General features: G+C 39.2%; 1 protein-coding gene across 1 annotated transcript in view; it reads left to right on the forward strand.

Annotated features, from left to right (window-relative positions):
• The window catches only part of DCHS2 (dachsous cadherin-related 2), a 118,478-nt gene that overhangs the window by 73,902 nt on the left and 19,465 nt on the right, over positions 1–25,111 (forward strand). The window contains exons 6-14 of the mRNA XM_014943042.1: positions 266–1,285; positions 2,783–2,970; positions 3,456–3,555; positions 9,998–10,155; positions 11,334–12,174; positions 13,120–13,359; positions 18,299–18,433; positions 18,677–18,886; positions 20,135–20,992. Coding sequence (XP_014798528.1) covers positions 266–1,285; positions 2,783–2,970; positions 3,456–3,555; positions 9,998–10,155; positions 11,334–12,174; positions 13,120–13,359; positions 18,299–18,433; positions 18,677–18,886; positions 20,135–20,992 — 3,750 coding nt within the window. The remainder of the gene's footprint in view (positions 1–265; positions 1,286–2,782; positions 2,971–3,455; positions 3,556–9,997; positions 10,156–11,333; positions 12,175–13,119; positions 13,360–18,298; positions 18,434–18,676; positions 18,887–20,134; positions 20,993–25,111) is intronic.

Below are 25,111 nucleotides of genomic sequence, written 5' to 3' on the forward strand. Positions count from 1 at the left end.
TTATACTGTATTCTGTATAGAGTTTTATCATACCAGTGAGATGAAAATCAAATGGTGCACAAGTGGACAAACTGTATACAGTTATATTTTACTGAAGGGTTCCCGGGAGAGGAAGTATAAAAAGCCCAAGAAATTCAAACATCTGTGTAGCTTACATTTATTCTGCTGAATTTAACAGCATGCGTTCTCCACAATGTTCTTACCAACCTTCATGTTATCACTTCATATTTTATTACATTTTTTTTGTTGTTATTTCCATTTCTAGATTCTTTAGAAGTGGTTTCTTACAGAATTTCTTCTGGTGATCCACATGGAAGATTCTCTATTGATCCCCAGTTTGGTATCATCCGCACCAAAAAACAGCTTGACCATGAAACTCAGTCTGTTGTGGTGCTCACCGTTCAGTCACAGCTGGGTAACTCCCCTGTCTACAGTAGCACCCAGGTCAACATCTCTGTGATAGATATTAATGACAACCCTCCGGTATTTCTTACCCAATCAGATAAGGTAACTATTTCACATACCCAGCCTCCTGGCACTGCTGTTTACATTGCTCATGCAGAAGACAGAGACAGTGGCCTAAATGGGGCAATCAAATATAGTATTGCAAGCGAGCAGTCAAATGCATTCAGCATTGATCCAAGCCTTGGAGTGGTAAATCTCACCAGGACGGTGTTTGCGGATAAGCAGCAGGAATACACTCTACACATAGCAGCTGAAGACTGTGGAAGTCCTCCCCTGACTTCTTCGCTGATGTTGACGGTGATTATTGAAGAGCAGAAGTTGGGCCCTACTTTGGTTTTTCAAAACTTGGTGTATCAAGTAGAAATCAGTGAAGCTACGTCTCCAGGTGCCCAAATCCTTCAGGTTCAAGCCCACTCACTTGACCCACATAGCGTTACCTCCAAGCTGATGTATTCCTTAGAGCCTAGCACAGATTCTGTTGCATTTGGAGTTTGCTCTGTTACTGGCTGGATTTATCTTCGGAAACATTTGAACTACGAATGTGCACAGATACTAAGTTTTAGAGTCGTGGTCAGCACCTCTGAGCATGAGAACCTCAGACAAAATGCAAGTACATCAGTAATAGTTAATGTCCTGGATGAAAATGATAATTCTCCCATGTTTATGCGCGAGAGCTACTTCTTTGAAATGGAGGAAAATCCAATTCCTAGGGGTGTGGTTGGCACCATTACAGCTGTTGACAAAGACTCAGGAAGAAACGGACAACTTTCCTATTTCCTCCTGTCTGATGGAAAGTATTTCAAGATTAATTCCAACACAGGTAGCATTTTATGATTTCTAATCTGCCTAATATTGCTTTTGGAAAGCAGCCTTCTCTAAGGGAATGGAAGTAAAGTGTAAAGCTTTCAGGAACTGCTGTGAATCTCTTGAGTCAATATGTGAATATTCTAACTCAGAGCTTCACAATTTCAGGAATGAAATAAATCTATTACATGTTCATGAAGAATGAACTAACCCTTAGGGTTTGATTTTTTCGTGACTTCATTCTGGTCACTTGGTCATAAGTTTCTGTGTTTGACTGTAACAAGTTAAAAGGAGTTTGAAGTTAGAGCTTCAATAGTTCATATGAGGAACTTACTTGCCTGTGATCAAGTAGATTTGAGGAATACAGATCAGCCATAAATAACTGTAAAGGTAACTATGGCATTTGACAGTTACAGTGATTTCAAATATTTATGAAAACTTGTGTAAGTTACATCAAAACTGGGTTCATGTTGTACATGGTACCACGGGCATCAAATTGGCTCAGAGGAATTTTGCAGGGCACAGGGTGTACTCTGCAGTGAATCCCAAATGCCTGGAGTAATAGGTTCTGTGTCCACAGAGTATAACACCACAGACCACAGCGTGGAGAGCCCAGAGGAAGGGTTTTCTGTAAGGAACACAGGCACTGTAAACAATCTGGTTTAGCAAAATGATAGGTAGTGAGCAAAGATCTGCTGTTAAATGTTCTTGTTTCCGGATGTCCTGTCTTCATGGGGAGTGAATAGGGTCTCCTAGAATTTCTCTGTATGAATCTTAAAATTAAATTTCATTTCAAAGCAGGTTCCTGTTCTGTATGTTTATGGAATTTTAAAGGCAAATAGAGTACTAGGAGTTGACCAAGAAGATGATATGTGGTTATGTGTATGAAGGACTTTGGTCAACCACAAATGTACAGCTATATTGAGTATGGTTGAGCAGAGAGAGAGAAGATTGGGTCAGATTTATTCACTGCCTTAACTAGAATGTATAGGAGATATCAGGGTTCCTGATTAATATACAGACATTGTGTTGAGAATTTCCTAATCCCAGGGGCATAATAAAGGCCATTTGACAGCAGTTAAAACCCTGTGCTCATATGTTATCTGTCCTGAAGTGTGGTGAAGAAAAGGCCAGATGGGTTTCTTTGGAAGGTCAGTGCCTTGGTTCGTACTGTTTTATACCTTCGCTTCAGGGCATCCACTGTACAGTAGAGGATGCAATATGGTACTAAAGTTCAGGTGCAAGCTGTGATTGATGTACTGTTTTATACCTTTGCTTCAGGGCATCCACTGTATAGTAGAGGATGTACTAAAGTTCAGGTGCAAGCTGTGATTGACAGAATGTTTCTATGGAATGGAGCTTGGAAAGCTGAGGTTTTAATGTCATGAGTAAGGTGTATCAGAAGACATGTATCATTATTCCCTGTTAAATGTATAATTGCATGTAGTAAGATGAGTGCTAGCATATAGTAAATATCAAACTCCCTTTCTCCTGCATTTTCTTTGTCCGTCAGGTGAAATTATAAACTGGGTTGCATTAGACCGTGAAAAACAAGCTCACCACCAGCTGACTGTGCTGGTGACTGACCACGGGTCCCCGCGGCGTAACGCCACAGCAGCCGTGTACATTGCAGTGAGGGACCTGAACGACAACGAGCCCCTCTTCCCCCAGGCAGCGCCCGGGCAGGAGCTGCGCCTCAAGGTGGGTGCTGCGGGGGGATGCACTGCCGGGCTCCGAGCACCACCCTGCGGCAGGAGCACAAACCCCCTGCTGTGAAACAGGGACAGGAAGAGACCCAAGCAGAAACGTAACCCATTCTTATCTGAGACTTGAGTATATTTGGGAATTTCTACATTTATCAAACGATCGCACTTCTCTGCCTTCTATACTGTTAGATGTGAAGAATATATATGTATAATTTTATCTATGTATGCAGTAGAATCTCTTTTAATTTCTCTGAGACCTCCGAGATTTTTGAGTTAGCAATATACAGAGACTGTAACAGAGGATTGCTAGAACTGTATTACTTAACCATTTCCTGAAATGCTCTTTACATTGACCTTAAATATTACAGAAATGGAAAATAGAGCAACAGCTAAATTCTGATGTTATGGTAAGGAATTTATTTTAAGAATCACTGTTTTCAATGTATATTTACAAATTATTTATTAACTGCTTGATGACAGGTTTTGGAAGGACAGCCACCAGGAACACTTATTACCACCGTCTTTGCAAAAGACTCTGATTCTGGAAACAACAGTGTTGTATTATATTCAATAGAATCAGGTAAGAATTAAAAGTGTTATTTATAAGAAAAGATACATTGAAATAACTAGAGTTTCAGAGGTGCCATGTGTACATACAGGACTTTATGTCTATTTCTGTCTCTGTTAGAATAAAGGTGCCTGTGTAAATAGGAATCAGGACTGTCATATGTCTTACAGAGTATCTGAGCAGGTGCAAGCAGCTACCTTTCCTCCTGCCCACCTCTGCCCCATCTTCCCAGCGGTTTAGTTGCTTGTGTGGCCAGTCAAAGAGTGTTGAAACAGCACTCAGAAAATATTGGGACCTTGATCTTGTACTGTACAGTTTAGTGTTTCAGTCAGTTGTTTAACATCTTAAAGGAAAGATGATATCCCTTTTCCCATGACCAATTTAAAATTTTCCTGCTAAAAGAATGGTTCATGACAGTCTGAGACAGGGATCAGAAGGATCAGCAGATAATCTGGGCAAAGCAATGAGGCTTGTGGGTTTTAGTTCATGTTTCACCCTTTGTTTAGCACTGTGTTAGCCTGATACAGCGTGGCCACTTAAAAACACCTCTCCTCTTTAGTTTTCCCAATAATTCCTACATGTAGTAGTTCACTTCTCCTGTAAACTATAGAATTCAGTTTTGTTTGCAGTGAAATCAATAACAGACCAGTTCCTAAATTGGAACCCGTGTGGGACTAGAGCACTAATACTGGTAAGAGACATAGATGTGATCTCTGTTTTTGCCATATACCACTTGCTGTGCTTTTACACAAGAGAGAGCTATGTCTGTAACTAGTGAGGAAAACATGTCTGTTCCTCCTGCTTTGCTTCACTATGGGTTCAAAACAGCAAGAGGAGCTAAGAACAGAACTATTTTTTTACATTTTGATACCTGCTTTATTCTACCAGCTTAATGTAATCAATACTTTTTAAGCTTTTTATTTATAGTCTATGATAATTTGCATATAGACCATACTGTTTCATCAGAGCAAGAAAACACTTCCAGTATTTCCATCCACTCAGTGCATTTCCTCAGGTGGTCTTTTCTGCCTAGGTAGAGCTCAAATGTGGGCTTGGTTGGTCTAAATTCATAGCAATTATTTGTCATTGCAGAGTAAAGAACAAATTATTGCAAAGCCACATTACTCCTCACTCTTAAAGAGCAAGGGAATCTGTAGCCTCCTCTTGCCCAGATTGAAATTACCAAAAAACTCCCATGGATTATGTTATACTGTGTCTTTATGTACCCTTTTGACTTCTATGGTGTAATGGAAGGACTTTTAAGATCCAAATCCAGAAGGGCCAGGGAACTAACTCTGCACTCTTTCACCAAGAGTTGCTTAAAAAAAATGAGACATTCAACAACTCTATTGAAAATTTTGCAGCTGAAATATATGTAGATAATAAAAGACTGTAGGGCCAGTTTATGGCCATAATATTATTCCCTTAATTTGGATACAAGTGACTGCCTCTTCCAGTGGGAACTGGAGAGAATCGTGGACTTCTGCATTGTGAACAATAATATTTTTCACAAAATTATTCCCCTTAAGAAAAAGGGAATGAGTAATACCCTATCCTTTGTTTGAAGGGTGATGGCCAGGCAACATGGGAAGTGTTCTTCAGGGGTCTCTGCCTGTCTGTATATCTAACTATATCCCCCTCCTTCAAACAGCACATTGGATTTTCTTACTGGCTTCACTGTAGAGCCCCAGAGGGGAGTAAGTAAGAGTTCAAATTATAAAAATTACTAGCAACACAAAATATGACTGGTCTTATAAATGCTGTCTCTAGAAAGAACAAAAGGATAAAAACAGCAGCAAAAAATAAAAAAAACAAACAACAAAACAAAACCAAAAAGAAACCCCCACAAAAAATACCCACTAAAAAAGTCCTCCCATCCTTGGAACTAGATATTTTTCCGATAAACAAATCCAGAAACAGCTGAGCTTCTCTGATACTAATTTTTGTTGTTGTTGTTTGTTGGCTCACAGCCTTTAACATCTGGTCTTCAGTTTCATGGTGCAGTTCTTTCCTGGTTTATATTTAAAATAGTATTTTCTAGTTCTGGGACATTGTTCAGTACTAAAATACGAAGAAGAAATATGATCTGATTTACAGCCATATTTGTTAAACACAAAAACATCAGGTTAATTGGAGGACTGCATACAGACCAGTGCTCTTTTCAGCAGTTGAGGGACTGCCACAAGATTAAGAGCCATGAGCATCAGTGTCAGCTGTTAAGCTTGTAAGAGTCACTGAGTAACTTTTAATGTTCTTGAGACCTCAAAGAAATGCCGAGATAGCAGCAATAGATTAAGCTATGCAGGAGGGCTACTGACAAATGCCAACAAATCATGTAAGGAAAAATCTGTAAAAGAACTGAGGTTTACACAAGAGATTAATTTCAGCCTTCAGAGAAGTGTTTCCTTCAAAATGCCTCTCCGTCTTCCCAGAAAATTAAAACAAATCGTCCTTAAACATCTATGTGTATGGAATGCATGATCATGTCGCCACACCCCCACTTTTGTGTTGTCGCTCAAAGAGTAACCAAATTCAGAGGGAGATGAATTCCAGCTATGTCCTTAGCGATGCTGGCAATTGCAAAGTGATTTGCCTGGCTTTCTTTATGACTATCAGTAGCTTATAGCATTTATAACAGTAATTAGTCTGTATTTATAGTGCATCATAAACTATTGTTTTGTGTGTTATGACCAGCACTGGCAGAGTAGAAGCTTTTACAGTTATATTTGGACCAGTTCTGCAGATGCATTAGCACTTGAGCACCAGACTATTAGGAGAAGCCTAGTTTACACACACACGAATTGGCAAGTGTTGTACGTATGCCTGTGGACAAGTACTTGTTTTCCAGGGTGATTTGCAGGCGGTATGCAGGGGCATTCCTAACTTGTAGAAGGCTGCATTTCTGCAGCAGCCCCGCTGTGTTCAAGCTATTTGGTAGCCATGGCATTGCCTGCCTGATTTTTTTTTCCTGCATGTCGTTTCCTGCACTTCATGACTGCAGTTTCTGTGGTTGTGTTTGAGAACGCTGAGTTGAGAAAGTGCCTGGGCCTTGGAGAACCTCATGTAAATGAAGTCTGGCCAACAGATTGGACAATTCAGAGGTGGAAAATTTAGATGAAAAAGTGTATCTGGTTTTTGGTAGAGTTGCAAGCACAAGAAGAGACTGGGGCCATTAAAATCTAGTTATCGAAAGATTTGATTTTTTTTTGTTCCATGCTTCACCTGCTCTTCTCAATGTCCTTCGTTCTTATCCATATCTCCTATAATTTCTTCCTTTTCTCTTTGTACGAAAAGGGACATCCTTAGGGTGTGTGATATAAGCAGCAGTTGCCTAATTCAGGTGACCTGCAGAGATGAAAGTTGAGCAAATGTTTCTGGAAGTGCAGGGAGCTTTTTGTGCGAAGACCGACATGTTCTTTGAGCATAAAACTTAAAACCACCTTTTTCCTTATTCTTTATTTTGAACTTCTGAAAGAATGAGGAGGAGGATTTGGAGCGTATTTAGAAATTGAGCAAGCTGTCACTCACATGCACTTGCCCTCAGTAATCTTGGACAAAAGTATTCAAAAGTGGTCTATCTCTTCTCTTAGTACATGTCATCTATTAAATCAGTTGAAAAGCAAGATATGTCTTTATCTAGGCTTTTGAAATTCAGAAAATGAAGAAATTGCTTTAACTACAAAATGTAGTATAAAAGTTTGATTAGTCTGTCTGTAGATGAAGGGAAATCCATTTCATAAGGTTTTTTTTCCTTGAAGTTTTTTCTGATCTGGAATCAAATGGCTACACTTTGAAATTGTCCATGAATAAATTAAAAATAGACTGATAAAAATGCCAGAAAAATAGAAGTAAGATGTTTCCGTTTTGACTGTCTTTGTAGTGCAGTGCCAGATAAGAAAGATGAAAATAAGAAACGCTTTCAAAATGGAAGTCCCAAGAGGTTTTGGTTTTATACAATATCACTTTCCAACATTATCAGACTTTTCTGTTACTTTTATTGCCACCAAAATATGCTCAAAACTGACTGCTTGATGCAATATTTGGATTTTAGTGGAATTGTAGTCTCTAGTAAATAATGCTATTGGTAATTTCTTTTCTGACCAGCTCTCTTTTATTCAAAAATGTAGATTTTGAGTATTTCTTTCTCTTACCAAATAAGCTTCTACCCTTCAGAAGCTCTGTGGACTGACACCTATTTCAGTTGAGCTTAGCTATCTATGTTCGACCTCTTGAAACAGAAAAAGAAGTATTGGTCTTTCTGCTAAGAGGTGCTGACTATCCTCATCACAGCTGGAGCGAGGGTGAATCCTCATAGCCTCATGCTCAGATTGCGATTATGTACTTGCAATGTTTTTGTTCTCTGATTTATTTTTTTAAAAATAATTTTTATTTTTGGTTCAGTTTGGTAACTATCTCCATTTTGATAGAAAAATGAAGTGAATAGTTTTGTGCACTTCTGTTTTCTTTTCTTTTTTTTGTTAGTTCTACCTAGCAGTTATTTTAAATGTAAGTTTTAGCAAAACATTAAATATATATGCATGCAATTCACATTATGTGTTCTGTTTTTCATATCTCCTCTGCCTTTTGCTTAGCTGGGATTTTGTGTCATGAACAATATGGACATATATGGAAAAAAATAGCATATCTGTGAATGTAGACATACTGTTGGGACCTTAACCAGGAAAGTAACCAACAGCTATTTATTAAAACAGTAATATAGCAGCATTAATATTTTGAAACGATCATGAAAAATGCAGAACGCAGGACTGTCTCATTCAATATAATTGTCTCTACATATTGTTTCCTTTTGTTGGCAATTTCCTCATTACGTTCCAGACTGCAAAAGTCAACCCAAAAGGGGCTCGTGGAGCATTAGAAACCTAGTCAGTCAAAAATAGCAGAACAATATTGGAAAAAACTCCTATTTGTTGATTGTGAAAAGCCTGTTTTCTAACTATCCTGCTCAGTGTTTTTTTCAAATTCTACAAGTGCAAATATTTTACAGTTGCAGGTGTGGTAATTGGATACAAAAACATACATCTATATGTGCTGCTAACTAAAATTTGTATGTGCAGATTTGGAGAACATAAACAGCTTCATGCTCACTTAGATGCCTATGGAAATATAATTCTTTATGGGTATTTTGTATACTACTTCTGCATTAAATTGATTTTTACCACAGTTGCTTATTAGAATAGCAGCTGTTAAGATGCATGACTTTGTTTAACTCACTAGCACACCTTATTAAAACTTCACATAGCAAGAAGTTGTTTGCATAGTATTTTAAGAGAGAAGTAGTTATGAAAAATTAGATTTTCTCAGTTTTTGGTAAGGTATACGAAGTAATAGATACTTTCCCATTTTACTAAAAATTGGAGAGTAATTTGTATTGCATTCCATGAAAATGGGGGAGGTGGGTATCAGTCTCTTTTCCCAGGTAAAAAGTGACAGGATGAGAGGAAACGGCCTCAGGTTGCGCCAGGGGAGGTTTAGATTGCAAATTAGGAAAAAATTCTTCGCTGAGAGGGTTGTCAAACACTGGAACAGGCTGCCAGGGAAGTGGTTAAATCACCATCCCTGGAGGCGTTTAAAAGATGTATAGATGTGACACTTAGGAACATGGCTTAGTGGTGGACTTAGCAGTGCTAGGTTTGCAGTTGGACTTGCTGATGTTAAGGGTCTTTTCCAACCTGAACGATTCTGTGATTCTAAATCACAAAGAGCCATTTACTTTTCTGTCGTAGAATTTTTCTTTGGAATTCTAGAATAAATGTAATATGATGTAGCTGCAAATAGTAATTTTAATTAGAAGTTGCTTGTTATTAGCATGTGGCCAGTCATTGATGAAGGATGTATGCATAATTTCCAATATTCACATGTTGCTCTGCAGCAATTTACTGTAAGATTTTGTCGAGCCCCAGTTAGCTCCTGGTTCAGAGCATAGGCAAGGTAGGCAGCGTCTCTGCAGCTGCGGTGTCTGAGGGGTAGATAGGGCTCTATGCTGACCCATAGTCTGCGAGGGACATGAGCCAGCTGTGTATCTAGCATCAATTACTTGACCCCTCGTGCCAGTTCAGACACTAAAATTTAATTCTTTCTCTGGCCCTGCCTGCCAACTTAGGTTGGAAGTGGTAGTGCCAATCCTGGGGTGCTTGCTGCTCTCCTGATGCACACGGCATTGGTGTGAGTAACGTTGGTACAAAATTGAGCAGTTACTTTAGTACTCCATAGAATTCCCCTCTGTAGCTTTCTAAATCCAGAGTAAGTGGTTTATAATAACTACGTACTCGATGAAGGAAGAAGTGAACTAAATGAGCCAGAGAGATCCAAATGAGTGCAGCAGGTTCACTTTCCTCTGGGTTCTGCTGTTACTCAGTGTTAATTACAATGTTCAGTATTATGGAGGCAAGCTGAAGAGATCTGCAATAACTCATACCCATTTTTTTCCCCATAGAAGAGGACACAGGATACTTCCAGATTGATGCTGTCAGCGGGGAGTTAAGAACAACCCAGTCTCTGTCACATGCTGAGAGATCAGACTACAGAATGATGGTCACAGCCAGGGACCAGGGGATGCCTTCACTTCAAGGACATACTGCTGTTTACATCCAGGTACTTATTTATTTTGTATGGATAGAACAGCTATGTTAGATTCATAGTTCCTTTGAAAAAACAATTTTAAGAGAAGCTAGGGAAAGGAAGAAGTTCAAAATTACAAGCACTTTGTCTCATGGTAATTTTCTTCAGCCATTTTTCTGTTGAGGGAGTAAATGAGAGGGCAGGCTCATTTTGACTTGTTAAGAATACACAACAGCATTCTGGGCTCCTTGCAAATCGATGTTGGTGCTTTAATAGGAAGTCATTATGAACACTGGAAAAGAGAAGGGAAAAAGCCAGGTAGGCAGATTTAAAAGCAAATATCAGGAGAGACTGAAAGTCAGGGAGAGAGTAGATAATTCTTTTCTCCACTGCGTTACTCTCTTTTCTAAATTCTGTTTCTGTAACCCAGTATAAGGATAGCTCATTCCTTTGTGCTGGTTTATACAGGGCTGCTCTGCATGGGAGTGTGAAATCCAGCGTGTGTTCTTTGCACAGCCAGCCACCTGCTGTTCATCGAGCCGCGGTGGGGCTGCTTTGTCCAGGCTGCCTCTGCGCTCCTTTATCAGAGGCTGAATGTCACTGGGACTGCTATTTTCATGTCACCCAAAAGAAGGTTAATTTTAGATAGCTTGGGAAAAAAAAGCTTCAGTCAAGACAAGGCAAATGCAGTTCCCACAGTTAAAGAGATTCTTTCAGTTTAAAGCATTAACTTGGAACACTGCAGCAATCCCTAATGACTGATACCCTGTAAGGACATAAACACCCCTCAAAAAACCAGGGCTATCTGTTTGTGTTTAGCAAACAGCATAATGTACAGTGCTTTCTTTGTCACATCTCTCCCTGTGATGCTGTCCTGTGTAGAAAGACAGTTGAAGTGCTTCAGAGTAGGAGCAGGGAGAGCAGTATTCTGGTCGTCTGTCTCTGAACCCCTGTGATTCAGAGGGTGAGAGACAGTCTTGTCCTTTTTTTTTTTTTTTACATGGGAATGAAAGATAGAATTATGGAATGACTGGCCAAGGACCATTTGAACTCTTATGGAGCATGTTGACTTTGTTTTGTGGCTTTCAGGCATACTTAGGGTAAATATAGTCACAAATAATAAACATACTTTCAGTTAAGGGAAACAATTGTCATTACACTACTCATAATAACAATGGGAAAATATTGCAGTCTTTGTGCTTTTGTTGCAGGTAATCCCACTTCCCAGTGGAGGATCTGTCTTCTCTCAAGATTTCAAGCACTTTGTAGTACTTGAAAATAGTAAACCTGCACAAGTGTTGAATTCTCTGAAGTGGCCTGATAATCATCTAACAACTAACAGGAAACTGCATTTCAGTATCGCTAAAGAAGATGATGATGTTCATTTTGAAATAGATAGCTTCACAGGAGACCTTTTTCTTTCCAAGGAACTTGACTATGAAACAGCTTCGCACTTCCTTTTGCAAGTTATTATAAAGGATTATAATAATAATCCTCCACAGAATAACACTGTCTTCCTAAGTATCGATGTGGAAGATCAGAATGATCATTCTCCGTATTTTCAAGATGACTTTGTAGTGATTGGTATAGAGGAAAATGTACCTGTTGGCACTCTGGTTTACACATTCAATGCAAAAGATGGAGATGGCAGTTTTCTGAACAGCAAAATACAATATTCCCTAGAAATGAGTAACGTGGATGAAAATCCATTTCTTATTCACCCTTCATATGGCACCTTGACCACAGCTTTTCCACTAGACAGGGAGATTACTCACTCTGTGATCCTTACAGTGTCTGCAGCAGACCAGGCAATAAATCTGACTGATCGCAGGCTTGATTCCCTGGCTGTGAAAATTGTTGTTCTAGATATCAATGACAACAGTCCCAGTTTTACATCTTCATCTCTTTCCTATGTCGTGGAGGATGTGGAGGTGGGATTCTTTGTGCACCGCATAATTGCAAAGGATCCTGATGAGGGAAGAAATGGAGAAGTTACATATCACATTCTTTCAGGCAATGAAAACAAAGCATTTGTATTGGATAAAATCACAGGTACTGTAACTTCTGTTCTCTGGAGTTTCTTGTATTGTGCTTCTCACAGTAGTATTCAGGAGTGTATACAGTGCAACACTGAAATACCCCATTATGGTACTCTACCCAGCTACTTATTGTCCTCAGGGGGGATTACCTTGGGCAGAGCACCACGTGAGCATGGCAGTACTACATGCAGTAGGGAAGCTCAGTGAGACTCAGCTCAAAAATTTCTGCTTGACACTATTACTGTGTTGTGTAGATGCACTGGAGCCCCTTCCAATAGCACATAAAAGAGTGCGGGGAGAAAGCGTGTGCAGTGAAATACTTCATTCTGATTTTTGCACGGTGTGTACTTGAAGCCTGTGCGCACACATATGTTGCTACATGTACACACAAAGAAAGGCAAAGTCAAGATCATGGAATGTGCATTACACTGTGGGTGGAACATGTTCAGTGGAAGCTCAAAGTGCTGATGAATTTCATTCTTCAGCCCCCTGAAATTCTCTGGCTCCTCAATGAGTTCTGTAGCTCTTATACCATCTGCACACAAATCCAAATCTCACCCTAATAGTTGCAGTATTTTCTGGTTCTTATTCGGATTTTTAATCCACTGTGTGATACAGCTGATACTGATTTGTAAAGCTCCTAATTGCATAACTTAGGTGCAAAAGAAGACAAATATTAAAGTTAAAAAGTTAAACCCAGAGTTAAATAAAAAGGAATCCCTGAACTTCACTTGAATATTCCATGAATCCCAGTTTCCCTTAGTGTCAAAATGATTATTTCTGGGCCAATTAGCACTCTAAAGGGAATCACAGGTAATGATTGACTCCAAAGTCTGGAAGCCTTCAGCCAGGGCACAGCGTGCATGGTGATGCTACATTGAAGCTGTGAGTGCTGGAACAACTGGGATCCTAACCTGGACCAGAATACATTTTTTAATACCTTCTTTCTTTAAAATAGGACTCTTAACTACAGCCCAGCTTCTGGACCGTGAGATTCAGGATCGCTACAGTTTGACAGTCGTAGCTCTTGATGATGGCAGCCCAGCTCTCTCTGCCACGCAGGTTCTAACCATCATTGTTCTTGATGTGAATGATGAGACACCAATATTTCTGAAGCAACTCTATGAGACTGCAGTTCGTGAAAACCAAGATCCAGGGGAATTTGTTGTTAAGGTGGAAGCTGTGGACAGAGATGCAGGTAATTTCTCTCCTTTTGCTCTTAATTTCATTGTGGACCACAGTAGATTGATCAAATCTTGCTGCCTGTTGTGCTTGCGGGTACAGGTGTTGTGCTTTTCCCAAGGTGATGTATGAGTTCTGAGTTTCAAAACGGCTTTTTCTTCAGACCCTCAACCTTTATTCAAGGCCTGGAGGTATTCTGACTTGCACACTGGGGTAGCTTCATCTCTGACTGATATATTAAGTGTAAAATATGTGCTTGCATGGTGCAGAGTGGCTCAATGTACTGTAGCTTTCATGTGAAGATAGACAGCCCTCTCTGGTTCTAAATCAGCAAACAATGTTCAACTCAATCAAAGTTAATATTTGAACTTTTTTTTGCTCTTAATCAGAGCGTTTTGAATAGTTTTAAACCTGTTCACTAAACAGGAGCAGCAAATATGCACTAATCTTTTCTGACCAAAGAGGGGCACTCTTATCCAAGATTTTCCAGCTAGTTGAGCTGCGAAGGGATTGTGGAATCTGCTCCGGATTACAAATAGTTTTTTACATACATGAGAATGTTAATGCATTTGCTTTTCAAACATACACGGAATGGACGAGTAAGAAGGGGTGGTTCATGTGCTCTTTGAATCACAGGTAAGGACTAAACGTGGAAGTGGCTTTGCTAAGCAACAAAAAATTTCCTCCAGGTTTTCAACTACCTGCTCTATTGAAATGCATTCCATGTTGCAGGTAGTCTGGGTGCTGGAGAGACCACGCACAGTGCATGCAGTTGGTGTAACATGAAGCAGTTACACAGAGTCTGTGGTAAAAATAAAATCTGGAAAGAGAATTAAATATTACAATACTGCTGCAATTGGCCCAAAGTTTATCTCGACTTTGTGAATGACTTTCTTTTTACTTTGGGTACACTTTCTGCACATCTTAAGAATTGTTTAAAGTGGTGCTATCCAAAAAAATAGATAAAACAATAGATCTTTTTAGCAAAATAATTTCCTGTGTTCAGTAAGATTTGTCATTTTAATGTAGAGCACATATTGATTACAAAAGGCTGACGTGAGCTCAATAGAAGTGCTGTAGAGGAGAGACATTTTCAGAAGTGCTGTATAGGAGAGACATTTTCAGAAGTGCTGTATAGGAGAGACATTTTCAGAAGTGCTGTATAGGAGAGACATTTTCCCACAAGCATGTAAAGTATTTAGAAGTTAGGACTGGGTGGGTAGCCCTGTTTATGAAAATCTTCATGACAACTGAGCAGTATTTGAAGTAAAAATTTGCAAGATAATAGAGAAAAGAAGTGGGAATGTGCTTGAATTCCTCTCTGTCCTTTCTCCATCCTTTATATTTATTTATTGCATGTATTGTGGGAAATACAGCAGAAGGGAAATATTGGGAGCCATTAGAAGGAGGGAGCAGGGGTGGCTTGGCAGGGTGGAGAGGAAAGACATTCCAAGTGTACTGGGTGGCACAGTGTAGTCCTGCCTGTGCAGACGCTTTGGGCAGGAGCACTATTGTGGTTGATGGTTCCTTCCTGCTTTTTTTTCTTTTTTTTTTCAAAAGTACATTTTCCAGTCCTACTTGTGGGTCTTTTTCTCACATTTGCCTGATTTGGCCTCATGTCATGTCTGCGTAACAGCATTGTCCCAAACAAATACTGAAGTGATACTCATAATGTAAGAATACAGGATTTAGGTAGGAGTCATATAAACATAATGCTACTCTTCTTACATTTTTGGAACAGAACTTTTGAATAAGAAGACTCCTTTCATGCTGTTCTTTATTTTCTACATCATATTTTTTTCTTTATTTTTATTCGTTCTTTACATTGCAACCCCTATCCTGTAATATTTGCACAGTCTCAGTGGAGGACTTTCTTCCCATCGCAGCTTTTTTTTTTTTTTTTCAGTTCATATGTTCCCTGACTGACCACAGGGAGGAATCCTTTTTACTGACAGTATCGGCCATCATCAACCTTTTGTTTTATTTGTCTTTTTACTTCATTCCCTGTAAGGGAAGAGGGATAGAAAGCAGCCATCACCTTATTTGTGTTTGACGCAAGATCCAAGCTTTCAACTTCCAGCTTGAAATGCCTTTTCTGGTTTTGTTTGTTTGTTTGTTTTGTGAATTGCTACTAAAATTTTTCCTTGTAATGATTTTCTTTCTTGTGGATCTCAATGTGGATGTCTTATCCTATGGATGCGGGAAAGCATACAACACACAGGAAAGATACAGGATATTTAAGATAGGTCAGGGGTTTGTCTTAAGATGCATCTTTGCAGAAGCTCTGAATGAACTGAACTCACATTTGTCGAGGTCTGCTATTAAGCTGACGTGCATCTCTGAGGTGCAGTAGTTATGCCTGCAGCCTTACAAGAAAAATCTCAGAAGGTTAATAAGGACTGGCTGGCTTAGTTACAAGACAGGGCTCTCTGCCATTCACCAGAGATTTTGTCTTGCTCATATTCATAGATTATCATGGTTTTAGCAATACTAGTATTACAAAGATGAGACTTGAGCTTAGATTTGGGGAAGTGGAGACATTTGTTCCCATTGCTCTTCACTGGTGTTGGCACTAGACATATCCACAGTGTAATACCATGGCTGCTGCTTCCAAGAAGCTGTGGGAGCACAGGGGCTGCCTGTGCTGTGGTGGGGGAACAGGAAAAGGGGCTGGAGCTCTTCCTTGGCTGCAGCTCAGGCACAACGTGTCCAACCTGCCATTTGGCCTGCAGGGAAAGGGGAGCAGTGGCAAGGAAGGGGCTTAGCTCCTCCTCCAGCTCATAACGTGCAGGAATAATAGTTTGTTTCTTATTTCAGTTTGTAATTTCAGCCCCCAAAATGTGACTAGCACTACTGAATAATTAACCAACAGGTTGGATCAAGTGCAAACGTGTCACCTGCTGTGCCATGGTGCGTGAATGTCTAGAGTCATCACACTCTTCTCTTGGACAGGCTGTGCAGCTTTCTCCTACTGCTAGGTGAATGCTCCTAGCAGACAAATATGAGAAAGCAAGCAGTAAATGCTTGGTAAATAAGTGTAATGAAGGTGTCCCATATCTGTGCCCTCTAAGAATTGAAAGTTTTTGTTTCAACACCGTGTGAGTAGTCAACTTGCATGGCACCTGTATGTTTTTCCAGTACTGTCTGTAAAAAATGTCCATTGTGAAATCTGCCAGTGAAGGCACTGAGTTGAAGTAGTTCAGTTGCAGGAGACCAAAGGTTAATAGTTAATATCAGCCCTGCAGTGTCATGTGTCTTTTTTTCCATCTGTAGCATTGTTAAGTATAGATAAATGCAGGCAGAGCTGTGAATATCTTTTTAAATGTAGTTGAATGGTATCTAATATGGGCGGTTCAGATAGTGTGTGTTGGTAACCTTAAACTTTCAAGGCATTCTCCTTGATTGCCCTTACTGCTGTGATTTTTCTCCATTCTTCTGGAAAGCTGAAAGGATTTTTGTAACTCATTTTTCCTACTGCTGTGTATTATGTGAATATGTCCCTCGACTTTAGGAGCAAATGCATGTACAGTAATAATTCTCTTAATCAAATTTCAGCAGTGTTGTCAACTACTTAGCAAAGCTATTCAAAGGCAAACAAAGGAAGTCATGGATGTTAAAAAGTGTAGGATCTGTTTCTTCTCTCACAGTGGTGTTTCTCCATAAACTCCAGTGCAGATTGTCCTGTTTTCAACTGCAGCAGATGAGAACAGGCAGGCAGTGTTTGACTCTGAATAGCAGTTTTCGTATGACGAGGAGTGCTGTAGTTTTCCAGGTGTGTCAACTGTCCCTACCCTACTAAAAGACCAATTATTGGTTAGAAAAACACAGAATGATTGAATGAAACTTAGAAAAAATTGCAAAAAAAAAAAAAAAGAAAGCACAATAGGACAAACCCTTCAAGTATAATGTAGAATTAAACTCATTAAAGTTAATAATATAAGTGTGATGGAGATGACATTATACTTTCCTCAGGAGGGTGTTGAAACTAGAAGAAATGTGAAAGAAATTATTTTATAACCATAATAGGCAAGATTGTGGAGTCACATTTCTTGTTCAACTCAGGCAGGCAAGTTTGAAAGGAAGGTTTTTAAAAGCCTGTACAGTTTTAGCCTATTTTCTAGAGAAAGACAGGAAGGTTAATATCCCTCTACTATATACAAATAGTATGCCTGATTAGGAACTGAATGGAATTGGCATTCATAAAAATGTGGACAGAAAGAAATTCTTTAACCTTCCCTTCTGGAAATCCTGCACAACTTTATAAAGCCAAGCAGTAGCATTTCAGAGTCTGGCTACAAGAGGGAGTAGTCTAAAAGGCCTGAGATGTGCTGTGGGAATGTCCACCAAATTGGCTATTCTGTTGAAGGCAACTAGGAGATGGCTGCCCTGTGAGCCCTGATGGGACTTAGGCACCTGCCTGCTCACTATTATGAATATTTAGAATTTGTGGGCATGCCAAGAATTGGGTGTTTTCTCTGAATGTTGTACTGTTCAGTGTGGTACTGTGTAGAGATACTCGCATTGGTTCTAGTGAAGTTAAGTGGAGAACCAGAGCAGCTCGGTACTCTGCCTGACATCCTGTTGAGAAATTAACTACCTCAGAGAGATCAAAAGACAAACACGTGGATTCCACGGTCTAAGTTAATGCTCTATTGTACCATGTTGATATGTCAGCTTGTTTGGAGACATGCCCTGAGTACCTAGAAAAGTTGCTGGGTTCACTTCGAGTGGCTGGAAAACTTGGGCACAAAGCAGCATCTGGACAAGGATTTTGAAGATCCAAAGTTTAAATTTGGATCTTTTATGCTAATTAAGAAGCTGTTACTCACTGCATTAAAAATAATAATTTAATTCATAACCTATTTCCCAGAGGGGAGAAGAAGAAAGAGACAAATCTGTAGACCTGAATGTGAGGAGAGTGGCTGTTTTACTAAGGTTTCCACTCTCCTTTTAAGGACTGAATTCCTTGCTTCGGTATGAAATCTTACCAGGAACTGGTTATGAGAAATTCAAGATGAACCTGGACAGTGGAGAGCTCATAACAACTGCATCACTGGACAGGGAAACCGAGGAGGTTTTCAGTATTAAAGGTAACAGCGTGAAGTATCTGTGAGTGCCTGTAAAATGTGAAATGACAATGGGTCTGGTGTTACTGCCAGTCTTACTTTTTTTTCATGCCATCTAAATAAGGTGGAAGGGATAAGATTTTCAGGTACAGAAGAGCATATGCTTTTTGCATAGCACAAATAACTCTCCTATTCTGCTATTAAGGAACATATATTGTTGCACCCACAACAAATGGATGAAATTCGCTTTCTTTTTATTAATCTTAGTTTTGGTTCGAGACAGTGGAACCCCATCACTGTCGAGCACAGTGACAGTTATCTGCACAGTGCTGGATGAAAATGATCACTCTCCCACGTTTCTTCTTCCCACCTCTGAGATCCATATCCCAGAGAACCAACAGCCTTCTGTCATTTATGTTACCCGGGCTATCGATATGGATGCTGGCAATAATGGAGCTCTAAGATACAAAATAATTGGTAAGTTACACCCCATCATTTTTGTTAGTATAAATCAGGAAGTATATAAACAGGAGTACCCATGTTTTAAACTAATCTTGAATTTACCAGGCCTCCCTAGCTCCCATCTTGTCCACATGCTTCTTTCATGTGGGGGAAAAAAAAAGATCTTTCACCCCTTTGTCAGCATTAATAAGCACTTTCCAGGGATACTTTTCAGTTTGCTTTCTGGATTTGAAATAGTACAGAAAAGAAAAACAAAAAACTACCAAATGCTGGAAGGAGGCATTAATCATGAAGGCATAATTTTGCAATTTTTGTTATAGTTGTGGAAGTTCTGAGTGTAAATATAGCCTTGCAAATAAGTAGAAGAATTAATCTAATTTTATTTATTTAATTTTATTTATTTAATTCAATTTCATGAGAGCTTCTTTCACCCAGCAATTAGTAATGTCATACTTGGTTTTCATATTGCCAAACTCTCCCTATGTCTGCTATGCCAATGTAAGCTCCAAAGCCTCCTGTAATATCTTTGCACAAATAGAAGTTTGCTGTGCTTCCTTTGGTTTGTGGCTCTCAGCAATAGCTCAAATGTAGGCAGATAGCTACTGTGGTAACAGCCAACACATTTTTCTTTGAAGAAATAGTTATGAATTCCTTTATGTTTTCTTGGTTTTAATTTCACAATCTTTTATTATCTCTAATTTAATTATCTTTGGTCTTTCTACATGTTACAAAGTATGTATGCCATTCTCTGTTACTAAAAATGCTGACTTTTCTGTCCACTGCTTCATATTTACCTTCCCCTTCCCATGCCCCCCAAATCAAGACCTTGCACAACTATTCACTTTCAAGAGACAGGTTTGTAGAAGAGAAGAAGAAGCAAGTAATTACAATTGTCAGCAATACTTTATAGGTTTCTGGAATTTGTAACTAAGTTTGGGAAGAGGTCACTTTATGTGGCAGCATAGTTGCAGGAGATTTTATAAGGTGTGCTGCTTTGGGGAAAAAAAGATATGCATCTAGGAAAATAGCCGCTCCATAAATTGATATGACATTCTGTATTTACTGTTATTGCCACCCACTGATTTAAATGAAATGCAGGTTTTAATTCGTTTAAGAGGAATAAAATATGTGAGCAGCACATGAGCGCACCAGCTGTACGAGCAATTCGATCATGTTATTGCAATTAACATAGCGATATTCACAAGGGATTCTATTTTCAAAAGCAATTGTTTGTGATCATTTTATTTTTTATGTGTTTGAAAGGTGGAAATGTTGGCGGATACTTCACACTGAATAACACTTCAGGAAAACTGCTGGTCACTCGTAGCTTAGATAGAGAAGATGTCAGCAATTTCACTCTTGTAATTGAGTGCCGTGACCTAGGCAGTCCCTCAAGAAGCTCCACTGCACAGCTCTATCTAACAGTCTTGGATGAAAATGACCACAACCCATTGTTTGCAAAGACCCAGTATCAAATCTCTGTGAGAGAAGACCTAGAGGAAGGCTCAGCCATCCTGGACCTCTTTGCTTCTGACAAAGACGATGGCCTGAATGGTGAAGTTACGTATTCCCTCATTGATGACACCTTCGGAGCGTTTGCTATTGACAGTGTAACAGGATCTATAGTTACTACAAAGGCACTGGACCGGGAGACCAAATCCCAGTATACGTTTAGGGCTGTGGCAAGTGACTGTAGCACCCATTTGCCGAGAAGCACCACTGTCAGTGTCGTGGTGCACATTGATGATGTCAATGACAATGATCCTGTTTTTTTTCAGAATCCTATCAGGGCCTTTGTGCCTGCTGAAACCCGTGTGAATGAGACCATAGCCACTGTGAAAGCAGAGGACATGGATCTGGGACCAAATGGAGCTGTTGTTTTTAGTTTTATGATAGTGGAAACTGTATTTCAGATCGACACGAAGACAGGTGACATCATTCTTCAGGAGCCCTTGGCTTCCAAGGACTTCAGTACCCAGCTGCTAGTGATGGCTTCAGATCAAGGTATCTCACCTCGAACAGCCACAGCCATGGTCATTATCTTTACAGAAGAACAAAAGGAGGAGATTTCATTCAGCCGTAGCCTGTATGAAGCAAGTGTGCCTGAGAACAGTGCAGCAGGTGGGTATCATATCCCAATTTATGTTCTTGCAGTTGCCCCTCTCCCCTCCTTTTGGAGTGGTAATTGTAATGAGTAGCATAGGGAAAACTTTTTCCTGTGCGGTGGCAGGGAAAAGTTAATTTGGGTGTAGCAAATACCCATCTGCCCTTTTCCAGTGCACCAGCATGAAAAAGAAGCATGGTCTGTTAGTTGAAGGCATAGTCTGTCTCTTGAGTTTGCTGCCCTTGTACAACAGTGATGCTCACACTGAACAGAAGGCTCCCATGTGGTGTGTTTCCCTCAGCCTGGGAAGACCTGAGCATCAGTGGGTTCACTTTTTTAGCAAAATAACTTTAATGATGGGTGGGTACTATTTACTCGGTATTTCACTTGTCCATGCATAAAAGACCGGATGAGATGAGTGGTATGTACCAGTTGCAACATGACATTTCTGGTTTTTGCAAAACCCTTCATTAACTGTAGTAGATTCCAGAGATACTCTAAAACCTTACTGAAGTTTTTGACTTTCCAGAAGAAAAATAATGGGGGGAGGGTGAGGTGAAGGGGAGAGAAGTTTGGAGGCTGTGGTACATTGTCACTAGAGCAGGCTCCTACAGTATATCTCCAGGTATAAGCTATGCTACCTCTAGACAAACCAGCTTCAGACACAAGGTGCATACGGATTTCTTTGTTTTTATTCTGTATAATAAGCAGAATTACTGTAGTAAATGGTACTTTTTACCATTCAGAGAATATTAGCCGTTATGCCTCCTAACAATTAGATGTGGTAAGTACCTTTTTCTGCTTCAGGGGATGGGCTCATCCTAATGAGGGGCAGAAAGGAGTGCCTTTCGCATCTTTCTGCCCACAAATCTCACTGTAGAATTGACCAGGCATATTTAGAGATCTGACCTGCACTATATTCTTGGTTCAAACACTGCCTCACTGTTCACCTTGAACGAGTCATTTATCGTCTTTATAGTTCAAATTTCCCTCAGTAAAATGAAAGCAATATTCCTTTATATCCTAGGGGTATTGTCAGACTAGTGAATTCTTGGATCTTGAATAACAGCCCATATATTTGATTTGGAATTGGTAAAAAATAAATGTGTTAATAATTTTGGAAAACCAATCAATATTCTGGATAATTATGAACAGAGTAGAGAATGAAGGGTGAAGATGGGTGTTGCACTAATTACTGCTGTGATTACTCAGCCTTTCCTTCCTCTGTGCCTGTTTGGAACTACAAGCCAAATTGTCAGCAGTGTATTTTAAGATAAAGATAATGCTGTGAGTACTACAGATGTTTCAATTAACAGACCAAAACTAAGCATTAAGGCGCCTTTTTTTTTTTAATTAAGTGACTTTTTTAAACCATAGATGAAATGTTTTTGTTTCAGGCTATTTTTTAAAAGCTTTGATGAGTGATCCAACCACCATGTTAGAGCATCCTTCTAGCTCTCTCCCTGTCTGTCAAAAAACATGTGGGATTTTGGAAAATGTGGAAGGCTTCCAACAGGAAAGACTGGAGCATGCACTAGCCTGGTGGTTAAAACACTCCCATGAAATATTGAAAGGTGTAGATTCGGGTCTCTTCAGGCAGAGGAGCATTTCCCTTTCACTCCATACTGAGTACTCTGAGTACAGAATCTATGGGTTAAGAAGTCTTTTTTAAACCAGTGCTTCATTTATTGCTTCTCTTACAAAAAAAAAAAAAAAAAAATCCTAAATACATTTGTCCTGACATTCAAAAAATACTTTTTATTCCTTTAATTTGACCAGGATTTACAGGTTGTTTTGGACACCCTAAAAATGAATTTTTCTGTGAATGAGTCACAGATACCTCAAGGCCTTCAAGCCCTGCTTTACTAGCCTCAGCACTGTACAGTAATTAATTGTGTGTCACTTTGCAAAGGAGAGTCTGCCCTGGGGGAATTGCTGCTTCCAGAAGATACGGATCAGATGCCACAGCATGTGTGTTAATCTCTTGTTTTCTGTTTTAGCATTCATCTACCCATTAAGAGTCAATTGTGGTGATGTATGGGGGCCTTCCATCCTAGGTGTCTGGAAAGCAGAGAGACCCAGGGTGTTTCCAGTGGCGAGCCCTGGGCTCTCAAATTTTAATCTCTCCCTTGCTGTAGCAATCTTGTATTTTCAGAAAGTGTTGTGAAAACTTATTTGTCAGCCTTCCCAGGGCAGTAAGGTCAAAACCCTGGAGTTTCAGTCTTTTCAGGGGAGATGGGCTTAACCTGCATTAATCCTACATTAAATTTTTTTCTAGTTAAGAAAAAATAATAAAAGGGAAAATAGATTTTGTTAGGACACAAGTTTAAAAAATGAACATAAATTTCAGAGCTTTACAGCAGTAGACAAGCTAATCTGATCCTAAATTTTCTTAAGTGTAGATACATTTGTGTGTCAAGGTAGATAATCCAGCCTGAAATTAAGGAGATGCCCCAAGGACCTGAGATAACAGAATGTTCTCCTATTCAATCTATAGAAAATGTAAATAAGATTCTATTTTAAGTTGTTTTGATTAAAAGAAATTTAGCAAAGCTTCAGGGTAAACATTAAGGTTTCATCCCAAAATTTTAGTAGATCAAATTCTTTTAAGAGTATGAGAGACTTTACCAAATACTAATACTTTTTTCACTCTGTTTGTAGTATTTACTTATATAAATAAGCATAAGTAAATATCAAATATTTTACATTTCAGTGGGGAAAAAAGCATGATTGTAATTAAAACTCTCACAGAAGTTAGTGTACAGGATATATGTGATCCTGGGACCCCTATAAGTATGAATGGTACCAGTGTATGCAGTCCAGGGGAGATTTACATTACATACTGATTATTTGTAGAACTGGTATTAATAAATGTGGCTTTTCCTCCTAATTTTATTTCTGCCTTAACTAATAGAGTGGGAAAACTCTAAGTTTATTTTAAAAAGAATAAAAAAATCTGAACAGTATAAACGACGAAGGCCAAAGCCAAGGGTACTTAGTTTTAATTTAGTCTAAACTTGTCAATTGCGTGAGTGCCTCAGGAACTGGTCCTTGTGGTCAGGTTTTCTTAAGGTGTTTGACCTCCAAGTTTAATGACCTTCAGAAAGCCCCATTCTTCTACTTTTTGTTTAATATTACATATTTAATGTTTTTAAATATTATAAACTGCATTACAACAGGCACTCAGAAGCCAGTCAATACATAATAAAATCACTGCAGTCTCCAGAGAGACTGTTATTATTCACTGAGCTTTCACTTGAATGGTTGTTTGCATAGCACTTCATTGGAGACAGATTCACCAGCAAAACTTGTTGACTTATCTGCTTGTTCTTTTTTTTTCTAATAGATATAAAATATGTTGCCTCTTTCTGTAAGTCATCTCTTACTCTTTATGCTCAGTTAGCTTTTTCTTTCATTAGCAATTATGACATCTCAAGAGGTAACGGCAAGGAGGAACCGGGGTTAGATGAACAAGGAGGGAAAAAGAGACTGCTATAATGAGTACAGAACAGAGAAAAACAGTGATGTAGATTATACAGTAGCTCATTTCTGGTGTGCATGTTATATCCAAACACAGAGTACAACAAAAGTCTTTGAGTCTATTTGGCCAGTTAGGCAAATACTGTCCATGCTACCATACTTCAGTTTCAAGTCAGTAGGCATAATGTAAAGGTTGATATGTTGGCTATTTAAAGTGCTTAAGATATTTCCAAATGCAATCAGGTTGTCTGATTGAACTGGAAAATAACCCTAAATACAAACATTTAAAATAATTTTTCACTTCCTTTAATATTGTTAACTAATCCATAAATTGATTGCATAGCGTTTCAAGCCAATTTGACTGCATTCTGCTATGATCCTGTTCTCCCTCCTTCCTCACTAGCTTCAGTGTTGATCTCATCCTCGTCATGCTGTTTCAGTGTACTTTGCAGCCAGAAAGCTGCCTTTCTCTTAATTTTCTCTGGTTTATGTGTCACGTGTTATGACCTCTGCTTGAAGCAGTATTTTAATCCTGTGTACTTGAAATTGCGAGCTCCAGTCGATGGGTACTCATCAGACCTCAGTTTGGTTGTATTTTATTGACAATGAACTGTAAAAATATACTGTTTGAAGGAGTCATTTTCTGTGAAAGGTAC

The sequence above is a fragment of the Calidris pugnax genome, unplaced genomic scaffold (assembly GCF_001431845.1).
Source record: "Calidris pugnax isolate Ruff unplaced genomic scaffold, ASM143184v1 scaffold15, whole genome shotgun sequence".
Lineage (NCBI taxonomy): Eukaryota > Metazoa > Chordata > Aves > Charadriiformes > Scolopacidae > Calidris > Calidris pugnax.